General features: G+C 40.6%; 1 protein-coding gene across 1 annotated transcript; it reads left to right on the top strand.

The window, feature by feature from the left end:
• The first annotated feature begins 1,312 nt into the window (after positions 1-1,312).
• On the top strand, positions 1,313-14,669 carry KLHL42 (kelch like family member 42). The gene is made up of 3 exons (XM_071733364.1): positions 1,313-2,757; positions 9,536-9,729; positions 12,703-14,669. Exons 1-3 carry the CDS (start codon positions 1,862-1,864, stop codon positions 13,152-13,154), a joined length of 1,542 nt encoding a protein of 513 aa, XP_071589465.1. The 5' UTR covers positions 1,313-1,861; the 3' UTR covers positions 13,155-14,669.
• The last annotated feature ends 1,963 nt before the right edge of the window (positions 14,670-16,632 follow it).

Below are 16,632 nucleotides of genomic sequence, written 5' to 3' on the forward strand. Positions count from 1 at the left end.
GAAGACAGAAAACTGGAACTTGAAAATTAGTGAAATATTAAGGGAGAATGAAAGAGGAACACAAACAGTAAAACTTCTTAGGAGGAAAGCAAAAACAAGAGGTGATAGTGACTAGGAAATGAGGTTTCTGAAGAGAGATCTTCAGAGCTGCTTGAAGTCCTGTGTAAAAGGATTTCAAGACATTAAACAGGTCCTTCAAAAAGCATGATGATGAAAATGGTTTGAAATGAGTTGGATAACAAGAGTGCATATAAATCTACCCCATCTCAACAAATGTTATTATAAAAGTCAGAAGTAAAGAACAGAAATTGACATTCATGTCATCTCTATGGGGTATAGTGGGATAGATCAAAAAGATGGGGTGGATGAAGAGAGTCGATTATTTCACAGAAAAAATGCTAAAAAAAAAAAAAAAAAAAAAAAAAAGAAGAAAAGAAGAGAAAGAAAAGAAAAAAGAGAAGAAAAAGAAAAGAAACATCTTAATAGTTGGGACAAATGATCTCTTGAGTAGTGGAAATAGGGAGTTGTCTGAAAACTAAGCAGTCTGCAGTAACTGGAGATGAGTCATATTACTTCTTAAGAGAGATTTTCTCCGGTCTGCAATACACAGAGTGAAAGAGATATTTTTAAAAAAAAATAAATATATATACATACATTTTATAGTCTTTATATTAATCATCCCAAAATAAGAATACAGAGGATGTCAGACCTCCCCATCTGGTTCAGCAGCTGTTTGGTTGTTTGGGGTGGGTCTTTTTGTTTGTTTGTTTAAAGGGCTGTCCTTATATTTCAAGGATGTAATAAGGCAAACAGCAAACCAGTTCCTTTATCCATGCCCAGGATGCTCAGTTATTAATTCGTTTTTCTGTGTTTGTGTCAAATAAACTCAGGGTCCTGGTATGTTCCTCTCCTGAGGAACATGTATGTCCTATTCAAGGAATTCGGTTTAAACAGAAAAGACAGAGTAGCAGAGCGGGTCAGATAGTATCTGCACATGCCAACCAAGAGCTGGGGCACAGAGGGTCTTGTGCAGGAAGGATCAGGAAGGTCATAGTGTAACTACGTATGGTATTCGCTGTTCCTAAATCCTACTGCTGCACTAGCTGTGCAAAATGATCCTTTTTGGTTGTTTTTTTAGTTAAGTGAATGCCCCAGTCCCACAATTCCGAGGCGTCAGGCTTCTGCCTCCTCCCCTGCCTATGTACGAAAACATGTACACATACCGATTTATTTTTTTCCCTTTTGGGCGTGTGGTTCGAGAATATTTCCCGTCTCCAGGGATGCGTAATACATTTATGGCAACGGGTCGGAGCTGCGATCCCGACCCAATTCAGGGAGCGCAGAGGGGTCGGCCGGGCCATGGCTGCGCCTTTTGCCTCTCACTGCCCCCGGGACAGAGGACTCGCTCCTCCTGCCCGCGTCCCTGATGCCCACATGAGCTTCCAGCCCCCTCTTCCCGTCACAGGACCCGCTGTGTCTTTGGGGTCTGACAGCCCCGGCTAGAGGCGCGGAGAGGCCCGGGCACCGCCTGAGCTCTCAACATTGCCTTTTTAGGGCTTCTTTTTCTTTCCTCCCTGTGTTGGCTTTATTATTTTTTTTTCCCCAGTACTCCGCTTCTTCTCTCCTTCCAGGGACGGAGCAGGGGCCCCAGCGGAGCCTCCCTCCCCTTGCCATAGCCCTCCCTCCCCCCCCGGCAGGGCCCGACCAGGCCGGGCCTAGTGCCGCTCGCTCCGGTCCGCTCCGCTCCTCCCCGCCCTCCCTGCCTCCCTCCCAGCCCGGCAGCGGCCGCCGGGGCGGAGGAGGAGCCTTCCGGCAGCCGGCAGCGGCCGGGCCGAAGCTGAGGCAGGGGAGGGGGTGAGCGATGTCCCTGGCGGGGCGGCGGAGGCAGGAGGAAGAGGAGGGGGAAGGGGAAGCAGGAGGGGATGGGGCCGGTGCCGGGGAGGAGGTGGTGCAGATCCGTCTGGGGGACAAGTGTTACCCGGTGTGCAAGAGGAAGCTGATCGAGCAGAGTGACTATTTCCGAGCCCTGTACCGCTCGGGCATGCGGGAGGCAGGGCAGGGCCAGGAGGAGCAGCTGCTGCGCGGGGGGCTGAGCGCACTGGGGCTGGAGCTGGTGCTGGACTTCATCAACACCTCTTGCCTGGCCAGGCTGGAACAGGAGGAAGGGGGTGAAGAAGAACCCCCTTTGCTGGAGGAGCTGGTGGAGGCCGCTTCCTACCTGCAGGTCACCCCCTTGCTCCGCCTGCTCCTCTCCCAGGTGAGGCTGGGCAACTGCTTCGAGCTGCACCGCCTGGCTCAGGTCTATGGTCTCCAGGACTTGCAGGATGCCTGTCTAGACTTCATGGCCACTCATTACCATCAGGTGCTGCGGAGGCCTGATGCCCGGCCACATCTCCTCCTGCCCCAAGCTCTCCAGCAGCACTTGAAGGAGAGGCGGATGAGGGGTACTGCCACCCTGGTGGCCATCGGGGACTTCATGGGTGCCTCCTCCCTGGGCCTTCCTTTGGGCTGTCACCCTCAGGTGGAAGCCCCCTGGTCTATGCTGAGGTATGATGAGGAAACGGAGAGGTGGCTGCCTCTGGCCAACAACCTGCCCCCTGATCTGGTCAATGTCCGAGGCTACGGGTCAGCGATGCTGGACAACTACCTGTTCATTGTCGGGGGCTACAGGATCACCAGCCAGGAGATCTCAGCTGCCCATTGTTACAACCCTTGCCTAAACGAGTGGAGTCGGCTGGCTTCAATGAACCAGAAGAGGTAACCCCTGCTCCCCTGAAACAGGCGCATGTCCATGTAAATTGTCAAAACAGACCCTGCTGAGTCCCCTTGTGGTGTCTGGACTTGGTGTGATGAGAAGCTGTCACCTCTTGTCTCTGTACCATGAACCACGCGTGTGTCTCTTGCATCATCACGTGGTGGGAAGGACCATGGCTCCTGGCATGTGCCATGGGACTGGCCTGGCAAATCTTGTCTTCACTGGCACAGTCAGCCTCCCACAGCCTCTTTCCTGCTTTGTGGTCCCCTCTGCATGGCACAGGGAGCTGCTGTGACCAGGGAAGGGTGAGGAGGATAGGACTTTGTTGTGTAAATGCTGGTGGTTAAGGCCTCAGCTGTGGGTGAGCTGGGCATCAGCAGAGGACTGCTACAGCTTTGCCACCATGTGTGATCATTCACCTCTCTATGAAACAGCAGTGGGCTCCCACTTTTAAGTTGTAGTATGCAAAGATCCAGTCTTTTCGAACAGCTTTCTCACTGGTAGCAGAAATTCTGCATAAGATAGCAAGCGTTATAGAAAAAGAAGATAAAATTCTTCTACTTCCTTTGTGTTTTAGCTCCATTGCAGTAAGTGACAAGTTGTCCTTCTCTAATTGGCAATGTACAGTTTATCAGAGCTACAGGTGGCTGAAAAATTGTAGTTGGAGCAATTTGTCATTGATTTATAGTTTCATGAAAGTCTGAATGTTTTGCAGGCCTTTATTTCAGTGAAATTTTCTCCAGAAAAATGCCAGGAATATTGTGAGAAATTTCTCACTTTATGAGAATATCTTTATCTGGAAAACTTTAATGTTTTTGACCATTTTACTTGTATGCTTTTGGATTGTTAGTTTGACATTTATGTTCAAGATAGTATTCAGAAATACTTCTGTAATTTATGTTTGAAAGAATAATAGAAATGTAGCCATAAGGGAGACCCAAGAAGAGAGGCCACCTCTGTGTCCAAGGTTGTGGCTGCTCTACCTTAATCACCCTGCAGAGTTACCGAAGCAAAGCCTTTTATTTCACTGAAACAAAATGTTTCTGTTTATCTAATGTGGATTTCCTCATTGTTTCCATTTTAGAAAAGTGCCTAAGTTTTTTTCTTCTCTGCCAGAATCAGAACTACAACAAACAAGAAGAACAACATTCACTGTAGAATGGAAATTGTCATCTTCATCTAGTAAATTCAAGAATCATTCAGAGACCCCAACCACTGGCATAAATGCTTTATATATATGGGTTGGGTAGTATAACTGCAATATATTACAGCAATTTTGCCAGATAAAACCTCTAAAAGCAGGTGTTTGACCTAAAATGAGTTATTTCCCTTTCACACTTTTTTTTACCCTCCACTTCCTGTTTTGGGAGAATTTCTCTGGAATGGCTGCCTCCACTATCAGTCGTAAGAATTGATTAAAAACCTGGGATATTTCTGGCTTCTTGGAAGGGTGTGAAGAATAGCACCTTGTAAAATGAGTGTTTACTTTTAAACTCTGCAGATGGCATTTGCTGCAGACATACTTCTTAGAGCCTGAGCCCTAAGTGTTCCTCACTGAGGCCTGTGGGAACTGAGATGTTTTAGCTGGCCTGTCCTCAACCTTCCTGCCTACATGAGGATGATTCAGAGCACATTGGCCTCAATAGGAAAGGATGATGAGGTAGGCCCATACAACATCTCCTATGGAAATCAACTTAAACACAGAAGTGCCACATTGCTCAAGTTATGAGGTTTTGGCCTGTGGAGTTGAAAAAAAAAAAAATCTTTTTCAAGGCCCTTTTTTCACCTTATGAGTTGGATGTTCAAACTCAAGTTCAGCCTTTTCCTGCCACACTTTTACTTTTTTTTTCTAGGCTATGTAATCACTATATCTGAAATAAACACATGGATATTTTATCTTTATATTCATATTTTCAACAGTACTGCCATAGCTATTTGATCTTTAGGCCCATCACAGGTGACAGGAAAGTGTTCCTTAGCACTGAATTTTACATTGGCAGTTTGTGGCAGAAAAGTGCCATAAAAATGGATGGTTTTGGAATAGTCTCTGTTCTTACTTTTCATAGTAGTTACTGAAGGTCAAAAAGAACCCAAGATTGTGTTTGACTCAAGATTGCAAGGTAGCAGCAAGTCAATATGTGGCTCCTTGAATGATAATCAGGGGAAGTTCTTCTCATGGAAATGTCACAAAATGTGGTTTTGACTTAAAAATCTTAAAGGAATCTCAACTCTCAAGTTATTAATTATTACTTTTTTTTACTGTCTGATAAAACGTTTCAGGTTTCTGATTACTAGCTTGACATTTAGTGGCCAGAGCAGAGGAAGAGATGGCCTGTGCTGTAGGAGACAAGAGCAGGAAGATTTTTAGAATCAGGGGGTTTCATTCTACAGGAAGAGCCCTGGTGCCTGCTTGCTTGCCACACTGATGTGCTGCAAATAGATCTCAACTTTGCTCAGCATTGTATTTTTAGTTTGTTATGCTGTAGTGAAATAAGCAGGGCAGTTGCCCAGCGTGCTGCTTAGAAATTACTGTGACTGTCTGCCAAATGAGTTTGTGTCAGCTGAGATATTCCATCGATGAATTTTTTTACTTGCCTTGAGGGAAGGTTCTAGTTCCCATTGAAGGTGGTTTGACTTCAGATGGCAGAAGTGTCTAGATTTGGCCTATATGAATGGAAGCATTATGTTAACCTCAAGACAAGGCTGAGGAGTTATGGAAATAGTTTTGCTGATCTGTTGCTAATACAAGTTCTTTGCCCTCAACAAACCTTTGTTAATTCCATTATATTTGTATCTTTAGTTATTTGTGTTATTATAATCTGGAATCCCAGGATCCTGATTCTTTATGTATGCATAAACAAAGTGGTACCAGTTTACTTCTAAGTAGAAGACAAAAGCCATTAGATGTATACTGAATACTTTGCAGGCGTTCTGGATTAGATTACAGTTCTTACTTTACAGATGAAGAGGTCTATTATTGCTGTAGTCTCAAATTGGTTCACAGCAGGTAACTCCTGTATATTATTCTTGTGATACTCACATAAGCTTGAGAAAGTGTTATTCCCTATTTATGCACATACAAGGGAGATAAAATATTCAGGCTCACATAGTGACTGAGTGACTGGAATTTCTCTTGGCTATCTGGTGCCCATCACAAATAGTCCATAACAGCTCAGTTTCTAGAGATAATGCTGTACTCAGAATAGTGTCTTCAGAGAACAACCTGGAATTTATTTTTTTTTCTGACAAAAGCTTCATGTAAGTTTTGCCCCAGACTACTTGTGGACTTTGGGGGTAACAAACACATTGGAAAGTATTCCAGTAATGCCCTTAAATACCTTTATGCACTTTTCATTAAATTTGCACTATCTGTTGAAATAATGTACTCATAGGATTTCTATTGCATGTGCCAGTTACAGCTGTAGATTCCACTTCTTTTTTCCCTCAGAACATTCTTATTTGTGGCAGGTAAGATCTTGTAAGGCTTGGAAGATCTTGTAAGTCCCTGGCTGGGATTTTACACATGCAGGTGGAACATGGTTCTGGTGAGCAATCTGTGCCTGAACTGCTGCCACTCTGAGGACTCTTACAGGAATATAGGAGGTGCTCCTGGGAATGGTAATGGTTTACAAGACCTTCTGTTTGAATGAAAAAAAAATATTAAAAAAGTTAATACTTTTTTTAAATTCAAAATTCTTCTGTGTTGGAGGAAAATAGACTTTAAAAAAAATTTAAGATAGGAATATTCATGTCACATTTATCAGAAATGTGTCACACCCTTCTAAACCTAAGGGCTGGATTTATTGTGCTCTGCAGACTCATATAAGGAATGTGAAAAAAGTGGTTCATGCAGCAAATGTAGATGCTTTGGAAATGCTTTCATGATTCTTCACCTCTTCTTCACCTGTTGTGTTTTAACTCTAGAATAAAAAAATTGCCTGATTTGTGAGAAATTCTAAGGTTTAAGTTGATCATTTGGCAGGAAGGGATCACAGTTTGGTTAATCAAAGCCTCTTGTTCTACAAAAGGACCAAGCTTAACCTTGCAGGTATATACCTATGGCTGGTAACACAATCCAGAGCAATGCACAAGTTGTTGCATGTTGTCTTGTATTCAAGATAGGCCCTCTGACCCCCAGATCCTGTGCATTTATATGTTAAGTTTTTCTTCCTTTGTGCAATAGTGTTTTGCATTTCATTCATTATTGAATGAAAACTGTATTTTGAACTTTGGTAAAACCCCAGAGCTCAGCCTTTCTTGTGTTCCTGGGATCCTTCCAGAGGAAACAAGGGGCATGAGAAGACAGCTCATACCCAGTCTTGTCCCAACTAGAAGCTTACTCACTAAGCCTGGCTTCTGGAAAGTACTTTTGTTCCCTCAGTTCAGATAACCTGGTGATGTGAGTCGAGTTCTATCACAGCTGAATCTGACTGACTGTTCAGCTCTCTTGTTTCCGAGCCATAGTCCATGGAACAGTTTTCAGTTGTGGAGAGCTGGCTGGTTCCTCAGTGCTTTGCTTGTTTCCAGCTGCTCCAACACATTAAAAGATTGTACAAACACACAAAATATTTCCTAATGCTCACTCTCCATAAAAACACCTGCTGTTACTGGCATGGAAAGGTGAATGGCAGAAGTTTTCTCATAATATAATTAGACATTGTCCAAGCTTTCATATAAAGTGTTCAGGATACTTGAGATTACTTTTGTGTAAAATGAACCTTGCAGTGAATGTGTTTCATAAATCTGAGATACTTGCACTGAATGTCATCTATATTAACAAGTGTTGAAAGTGGCTAAATGACTGACACCAATATAGGTGGCCTCCTTTTAGAATAATTAAAGTTGAAAGTTGTATCATACACCTTTCCCTGTGCCACAAGAAGCAATTCAGTGTTTTGAAGACCATCAAGCAAGAACTGTGCAAATTACCTCCATTCAGATAAAATAGTAAGATGCTACAATTGCAGGGTATCCAGAAAAGCAGACATGAAGTAGGAAACCTGAATTTTTAAATGTTCTGACACTGCACACTTGTTTAGGTAATTCATGTCCTTTGTGGCCAGACTTTTAGCATGTTTAAAAAGTGGCTAGAAGATCTTAGAATAGGAAAACTTTGATGTGCATGTGTATGAAGTCTTTTTTAAGCCAAAAATCCTGCACCAGCTCCGTCATAGGCATAGAGTTCCAGGCTTTGTAACATAAAGATTTTAAAGGTTTGCTTGGAAAATGTGTTTATATTTTGTGGTTTTGTCTCTCTGTTAATTTGTGGATTTTTTTCTCCACTGTAACTTTTAGAACAGGTTTATAGCTTTGAAAATCATAATGTTTTGCAAGTAATTATCCTTCTTTCGTGCCTACTATTGATTGGCATGTTTTCTGGATTTTTTAAGATGGAAAACATAATGCTGTAGAGAGGAGATGAACAGGGTGACCTGATGGTAAATGTCAGAGAAAAAAAAAAAAAAAAAAAAAAAGCAAAAGCAATTAGTTCCTTCAAAGGAGCATTTCATTTTCCAAGCTGAATCAGGAAGACAAGAACAAAATGATTCCATCTGGAAACAAATTATTTTTCCAAATATATTTAATAAAAAGAAATTGCAGGGCAGACTGCTGTTAGAAAGGGTTTATTTTGTCGAGACAAAACCCTGCAAAACTACTTAGCGGTAAGTTTTGAATCTTGGAGTCCTGCAGAGTGAAACTCACTTTACTGCTCAGCAGGCCAATGGAAGTCTAAAGCACCAATTCAGTTTTACAGCTACAAAGCAGTTCCCCATTTGGCTTTATTGTGAGCTGGTGCACACATCGAGTTAATCGGGATACTGCATGGTAAAGATCTCAATGTGGCCCAGCAATAGAGAAGGAAAAAATCTTTTTAGGCATCAAGACTGTTTCTGAAGAGAGGAAGAACTCTTCTTTTATTAGAGTTCCTTCCATAGCTGGAAGGAGTAGCTGAGAGTGCAAGCCCTATAACTTAATTTCTTCCTGCAAACCATTTGGTTTTGCCTGCATTGTCTTAGAAGTGTCAGACATAAGGCTCCTCGTGCTACAATCATTGCCTTTTGCTGTGTGTAACAGAGCAGTACAGGAACTAAAAGAGCAGGGCAGTGCCTGTGGAGTGCAATTTATTTTGTTCAGCTCTGGGTGGAACATTAGTTTCCAGATACACCTTGCATCAGTGGGACGGAGGGTGTGTTTAGTTGTTTGAATTAATATTTTGAATTAATGCTGACTAAGGTACAAGAGATTTCTGTTCCCGCTTTTGCAGAACATGATTCCATGTGTATCACTTCAGATTCCTGTTTATTTGGGTTATTAAACAGATTTTGTGTTACAGCCTCACTTTCTTAGGCATTCATCAATTCTTGTTTGAGATGCCTGAAATTTTTCAAAAAATATCCTCGAGATATTTCTCCACTAAAGATAACTTTGGTACTTAATAAAAGCCTAGTAAAAATGAGATATCTCCTGAACACATTAGTTAAGTAAACATTTAGAGCTCAAACTGTGACAGATTGAAATCCAAAATAAAAATATTCATCAGTCTCAGCACCAGCATCATTAGCATCCAGAATGTTGCTGGTTCCTGTTGTAAGTAATTACAGTGTAAATACAGAATTTTGGTCTTGCACAGAAGAGTGCAGATGTTGTAATATATGAAGCTATAGGATGACCCATGGGTGATGTTGATGGGTATGTTGTAGCCTAGATAGGAAGATCTTTCTTTCAAATTTATTTTTCCATCTATGCAACCTTTTTCAATGCTGCAATCTTTTCTTTCAGGTCCAATTTTAAGCTGTTAGCTGTAAACGGAAAGCTCTATGCCATCGGTGGTCAATCACTTTCCAATGTGGAGTGCTATAATCCAGAAAATGACTGGTGGAATTTTGTGGCATCCATGCCAAACCCTCTTGCAGAATTCTCAGCTTGTGAGTGCAAGGGCAAGATCTACGTTATTGGAGGATACACTACACGAGGTAGAAAATTTGCTTTTACTTTTTTTTTATTAACCTGATTTCTTTTAAGCCCCAGATAATCTTCTTCTCTTTTTCCAGAAGTCTTTTTAACTGATGTAAAAAGCTGCATATAGTTCATTAAAACATGTACAAATAAATCATGGGTAGAAAATTGACAAATGAAACAAAAAAAAGATTAACTCTACCATAGAATGAGATTTTTTAATTTTTTCTTCAGTGTCCTACATGGACCCGGGGCTCTGTTATTCTGAAGGAACTGACTGATGGGTACTTCAGTGCTCAGCTTAGCTCTGCTCTTTTTTTAGATTTTGATCACACTGTAGAAAGAGATGTCTGAACAAATAAACTTTGATTAATTTTTAAGTACTTGGTTTAGACTGTCAGAAGGAAAAATATGAAGAAAATATCTACCTGAATTAGTATTTCACATGTATGCATAGGTGTCATAATCTTTTTGCTGTAGTGTTTCACAGGAAAATTCAAGCTATAGGTAAGATTTTTGATGCTGAAATAATTGAATAATTAATCAAAAGTTTAAACAGGAACCAGAACCAACATTTTTTACTTTATTTCTTTCTATACCCTGTTTTCTGAGGATGCTATACAGGGGGAAAGATTTGATGTTACATTCACTCTTGACAATTTCTTTTCGTTTTCCAGTGGAAAAGCAAGTAATTTAAAAAGAGTTCCCATTTGTTCATTCCTGAAGGACATAGTGCCATCTTTTGGGAGGTGTACCCTTTTTTTTTTTTTTTCTGTCAAATGTTCAGTATTTACCAGGATTTCCTAATTTAAATTCTTATCTCTGTGTCTTTGCCCACCTTTGTTAGTTTTAAACATTTTTTCCTAATGGTGAATAAAAAAGAGAGATGAGCTTTTACCAAGAGTAGTAGAAGCAAAGCTAAGCTGACATTAGAACAAGCTGTCCCTTCTAGAGTCTGAACAGATTTTAGCTCTGAACCATTATGAGGTTCATAAAAAGCATCCTTCCAATCCTCATGATCCTTGTAGCAATGATGACCTTCAAAAGAATTTTGTCTGGTTCATTCTGAGACAGAACCTGGTGGCTTCACTGAGGAAAACAAAAGCTATCAGAGCCCCTGTTTCCAAATGAAGGGCCACACTGCCATGTGCTCTGCAGTGCTAGTGCCCTTGTTGTCCCCTCTATAGGACCTGTTGGCATTCCTTGTGTTCCCTGATGTCCTAGGAACTAAGGATGTCCAGCACACAACACTTGCTTTGTTGAATAGTCAGATGCAAGGGGAAATATCCTTGGAGACAAGAGATAGGCCTGAAACAGAGAATAATGGGAATATTTGTGTCCAGAGCCCAGAGTTTCAGTTTTGTTATTTTATCCAGAGAAAGAGAAAGAAGATGTAAGACCAAAAAAAAAAAAAAAAAAAAAAAAAAAAAAAAAAATTAAAAAGAATATGTAAGAAAAAGGTAAAGAAGAAAAAGTTATAGGGCTACAAGTTTTTCAGTTTTCAGCTCTCACTTGAGAACCTAGATCTTAATAGATAAGTCCATGCCAGGAGCAATAACGTTCATGTTTTGTATTGGGTTATTTTTGTTTCTAGTGGATACCTAGAGTCTGGATTGAGCAAGTGACAGCCATGTCACAGATCTCCATTTCTTATGCTCCCTCTCATACCATACCACCATTTCCTGGGAATACCGGTGCAATGGATCCAGAAATGTTGGGATTTCTTTCCCCTTAATGAGTCAGAGAATGATGCATTGCTCCTAAAAAAAGATCATATGTATGTACAGCTGTGACCAGAAATTTCACAGAGCATTGCTATGGTATTTTTCTTTTTTTTTTTTTTTTTCCTTATGTAATGTGGGTTAGGTCTTCAAGAAGGTAATGTAAAGTAATAAACAGTGACTAGAACTCTGCCATCAGAGTGAAAGCAAATGCCAGAGCAGCACCTCCATAATCATGCTGCTAATGCACTTCATTCATGACAGTCCAGCTATATTTATAGCTATTTATTCCTGCATCCTTACCTAACTTGTCAGTGTGTCACTGTCTGCTGTTCATCTTGGGAGCCCATCTGGAGATTGTCATATGGGATAGACTTGTCATGTGGAGTAGATTTTATTAAAAGACCAGGTTGAAGTCTGTTCAAACCTATTGCTGTTTGTGACTTGAGTTTGCATTTAAACTCAGGCCTCCAGAGACTGAAACTGAATTTACAAGCAAACAAGTCCTGTGCATTCTGAATTAAAATAGGGAAGTCCAGGATGCAGCCAGGCTCCCCACTGCATCATAAATCAGGGTTGTGTTGTAACAGCTTCATAGAATGACAGTATTGCAAACATCAACTGAGTTGCAAATGAAGTTTAGATAAGACTTAAGCTTCTTTTCTGTGCCTCTGTCTGATGCTGGAGCACACTGTTCCTGGTTCTTAAATGATTTTTGACAATAGGTATTTCTTTATGAAGTACTGAACATGTGGCCTTAGGTAACTTTGATTTATGGAATGAAATGCAAAGTATCGAAGTTAAGCTTGTATGATAAATCATCACTTGACAGCCATTAATGAAGCTCACTGTCTTCATGATAACTTGATTTGTCAGCAATCATTTTCGGAGAGCAGAGTATTGCTCCATTTCCCTTGTCATAAGGAATTCTTACATGAATATTGGAGAGAGAATTAAAAGCATAAGTTAAAAGGTAGGGATTATTCTGCTAAAATCTGCATCTCCAGACCATTTATGTCACATAACGTGCCAGAAGGAGCTTAATTTTACCCTCTGCAAAGGAAAAGAACATTCAGACTTTATTGTCAAGGTTAAAGACTTGCAGTTCTCAATAATCAGTATTTCATTCCTTGTCTGCTGTGCTTTTGCATTGTAATATGTTAGCAGTCTGTAATAATGGCTGATACAGTTTGTCGGGAGGAAGAATCTTCCTCCATGAGTACCTTCTAATGCATTTATTTATTTGTTGATATCTCTGCTCTGTTTCAGATAGGAATATGAACATTTTGCAGTACTGTCCCACTTCTGATTCCTGGACCAACTTTGAACTTTGTGATGTCCATGTTCGAAAACAACAGATGCTCTCTGTTGAAGAAACTATATACCTGGTAGGGGGTTGTATTCATGAACTTGGACCAAACCAAAAATCCGGCCAAAGTGAGGACGTGTTAACTGTGCAGTCTTACAACATTGCTACCAAAGAATGGCTCTACCTCAAAGAGAACACATCAAAATCAGGTCTTAACTTGACTTGTGCTCTCCACAATGACGGAGTCTATATTTTGAGTAGGGATATTACTTTATCTACAAGCTTGGAGCACCGTGTTTTTCTTAAGTATAATATATTTACGGACAGTTGGGAGTCACTGAGGCACTTTCCAGGCTTTGGACAAAACATGCTGATCTGTTCTATGTATTTGCCTGATGTACGAGAGGTGTAACAGCATTGGGCTTTTCAGCTCATTAATCATTCTTGGAAGAAGTATTGCTGCTCCCTCTAAAAAATTCCAGTTTCAGAATGCGATGTGGTTGCAGATATAAAATACTGATTCTGCTCTTTTAGAAAGTTGCAAAATCCAAAATTAATAGAAATGCTTCCAGAGTTTTAGGATTTCAGTTTACAAATTTTATTGTTTTGGATTTAAATGTTGCCACATACTGTTTGCAATTTAAACGTAAAATTATTGTGATGGTAACTGAGAAAGGAATTCAAAAGGCAAAACTGATCAGTCTAGTTTTATTCTCCATCTTAATACACAGTGTAGAAGGCAAGCAAGAATTATGCAAGATAAAAGTGGAAATAATTCTATAAAGTAATAAGTCAAAGAAAAATCATAAAAGTAATTATTTATTTTAAAATGTAGTTTTTGCTCAAACTTTGTTCTGTCTAATGCACAAGGTTTAAAATTATTTATACTCTCACATATTTGTCTCTTCTTCACTAGCAAGTGAGGTTCTCAAAGGTGGCAGCCATTGGGGAACCATCAAGAAATAAGAACTTTCCCTGAACAATTTATGATTCAGTGCTTTGGCAGGGACTGGGAGAATTGCCTAGGGGCTGAAGGTTGCTGGTTAGATACTAGATGCTCCTTCAGTGGAATCTGGCAGCATTTATTTCTGCCAGTAAGATAGAGGGGAAAAAGGCTGTAAATTCAAATGGGGGAGTTTGCTCATCTTCAGAAAGGTTTCAAGTTTTAGTTACGATGTACTATGTAGTACTGAATTTTAAAGGTCAAATTATAGTTAGCAACAATCTGCATGTTAGCAAAATATGCATGAGCACATACAGTGGTGATTTGCACCAGGTGCATCCTGCTTGATAACAATCATCCATCCAGAGCATCCATCACTGGAAAGGTTGGTTCATTTGAATGCCTTCCTGCCAACACCACTCAAAGCAGGTGCACATCAGTGTTGGCTTTTGCTTGTGTTACCAGGAGCTTGATAGAGATTACTTCAAGTTTGGCACACTAAGTTGTTAGTTTCTACAAAGAGCACAGTGGGATGGTCACCATGAATACTTCTTTGTGGGAATTCAGGAAGGGAGACTCTGGGAGCATAATTTTGGTGCTTCTGATCATGCATAGCCACATAGACAAAATCCCAGGAGACCAGATTGAGAGAATTTGGGTTTGACCACTTATAGAATACAGGTATTTCGGGTAACTAAGATTTACCTTTTAGGTGGAAGTTTTGCAGGCTGGCAGAGTATGTTAGACCTGAACTACTGTCTACCATTCAGCTGTATGCCTGAATTTAATGAGTTAGCCTGTGTTTATTCCTTTGAAAACACAATGTGCTGAGCAGCTGCTGTGTTCTGACAGCAGTATCAGACCAAACATTGACTCTTCTGCGATGAAGAAATAAGGTGACTTTCATAAGAATTTTCTTTCAGAAGTGTTTCAAAATAAATAAAAGCAGTAAGTCAAAGTCTGGTGATTAAATTATTTCAATCACATTGTGTTACTTGCTTTTCTTTGTTTCTTTTCAATTCCAGATCCAGTGCCCTACAGTCATCTGTAAGTCAGATCAATGGAGGGACTCAACATTTGGGCTCATAAAATCATAGAACATTTTGATCTTAAAGATCCTCTAACATAAAGCCCCCTCGCATGGGCAGGGACACCTTCCACTAGAACAGTTTGCTGAAATTTCCACCCAACCTGTCCTTGAACACTTCCAGGAAGGGGGCATTGAGAGCTTCCCTGGACAACTGGTTCAACATTCTCCTGTCTAGCATATTAACTGAAAACTTGTCACTCCCAGACTCACAGTGTGGTATATCTAATCATGTCCTTTCAAACCTATTCATTTGCTAACCTATTCATTGAGCTACTAAGATGATTAAGGGAGTGGAACATCTCCCTTATGAGGAAAGGCTGAGGGAGCTGGGTCTCTTTAGTTTGGAGAAAAGGAGACTGAGAGGTGACCTCATCAATGTTTTCAAATATGTAAGGGGTGAGTGTCAAGGAGATGGAGTTAGGCTTTTCTCAGTAGTGACCAGTGATAGGACAAGGGGTAATGGGTGTAAATTGGAGCATAGGAGGTTCAAGTTGAATATCAGAAAAAATTTTTTTACTGTAAGGGTGACGGAGCCCTGGAACAGGCTGCCCAGGGGGGTTGTGGAGTCTCCTTCACTGGAGACATTCAAAACCCGCCTGGACACGTTCCTAGGCGATGTACTCTAGGGGGCCCTGCTCTGGCAGGGGGGGTTGGACTAGATGATCTTTCGAGGTCCCTTCCAACCCCTAGGATTCTATGATTCTATGATTTCTTAGTGCAGTCATCATTCCAAAACTATGACATCATCTTTTAGGTGTGGTTAAGTGTTTTCAGAAGAGGTCTTTCCACACTGGGTCTATCAATTTCTTGGCTTCAGCTTCCAGTGATCAAATGACTGCCTTGAAATTCTGGAAGACTTGCTCAAATGTAGAAGAGAAAGACAATTTGGACTGTAAATACAGTCAGACCCTTTTGTCAATCCATGGTGCAAATTCCTCATATATGAACATCTAAAGGTACTAAAATCACATATCAAAACTGGTGTTGAATTTAGTGGTAACACCAGACTGTAAGAATCTAAAGGGACATTATTACTTCAGGCTCAAATAAATACAAGTTTTCAAACCAAAATTCATTACATAAGTGTGGGCAGACCTCACATCTCAGAAAAAAAAAAAAACCCAAAAGCACTGTATAAGGATTGTCCCATGCCCTTTTTCTCTCTGTTATTTTGATATTTTAAAAAAGGCAGTGTTGAACAACTTCTGCTCCTTGGGGCAAGGAAAACGGGTTGAGAGTTGCTAACAGAGAATAATTACAAAGCTGCTTTTCAGGTAATGGAACTGTTCTCAGTGTTTCAATAGGCTCTCTTGCCTTTGTAGGTGGAAGGAAAAAGGTCCTTGACTTCAGGACAAATAAGTTTCTTTTGAATGACAGTGATACAAGTGTGGAACAAAGAACCCTGTGGTCTGATCAACTGGAAATTCCTCTCTGTTCTGATATTTCTTCTAACTTCATCATGTGGGCTTGGAAGGATCACGGCACCTTCCTACATCTTCATCCCCAAACGCAACACATGAATAGGAATGTTTGTCTTGCAGGAATACAAAGGGTATAGAGTTTGTAAGACACTTTCAGCATGTGAAGAAATACATTTATTCTCATTATTTTTAAGTGTTTACTTGGTTATTAAACCTGATTCATGGCAAGTGGCAGGATAGAAGTAAGCTAGTAATCCTGTTGTGATCTCTACTAATTACCTTTATTCTTCATTGATGGCTGTTTCCAGGCTGGGTTTTTTTTGTTTTGTTTTGTTTTTTTCCAGTGGCCTAATAGCCTGTAGTTTATCTAAATGTCTTAGTCTTGTGTTCTCAAGTTTGTATCCAAATTGAAAACTGCTGCTTTCTTGCTGTGTCT

This window comes from Heliangelus exortis, chromosome 1, assembly GCF_036169615.1.
Source record: "Heliangelus exortis chromosome 1, bHelExo1.hap1, whole genome shotgun sequence".
Taxonomy (NCBI): Eukaryota; Metazoa; Chordata; class Aves; order Apodiformes; family Trochilidae; genus Heliangelus; species Heliangelus exortis.

Bases quoted from the DNA above. Each gene is read 5' to 3' on its own strand.
- KLHL42 (XM_071733364.1), top strand. From the start codon at position 1,862: ATGTCCCTGGCGGGGCGGCGGAGGCAGGAGGAAGAGGAGGGGGAAGGG. The intron at 2,758-9,535 runs GTAACCCCTGCT...CTTTTCTTTCAG, and splicing joins GCTTCAATGAACCAGAAGAG to GTCCAATTTTAAGCTGTTAG. The intron at 9,730-12,702 runs GTAGAAAATTTG...GCTCTGTTTCAG, and splicing joins TGGAGGATACACTACACGAG to ATAGGAATATGAACATTTTG.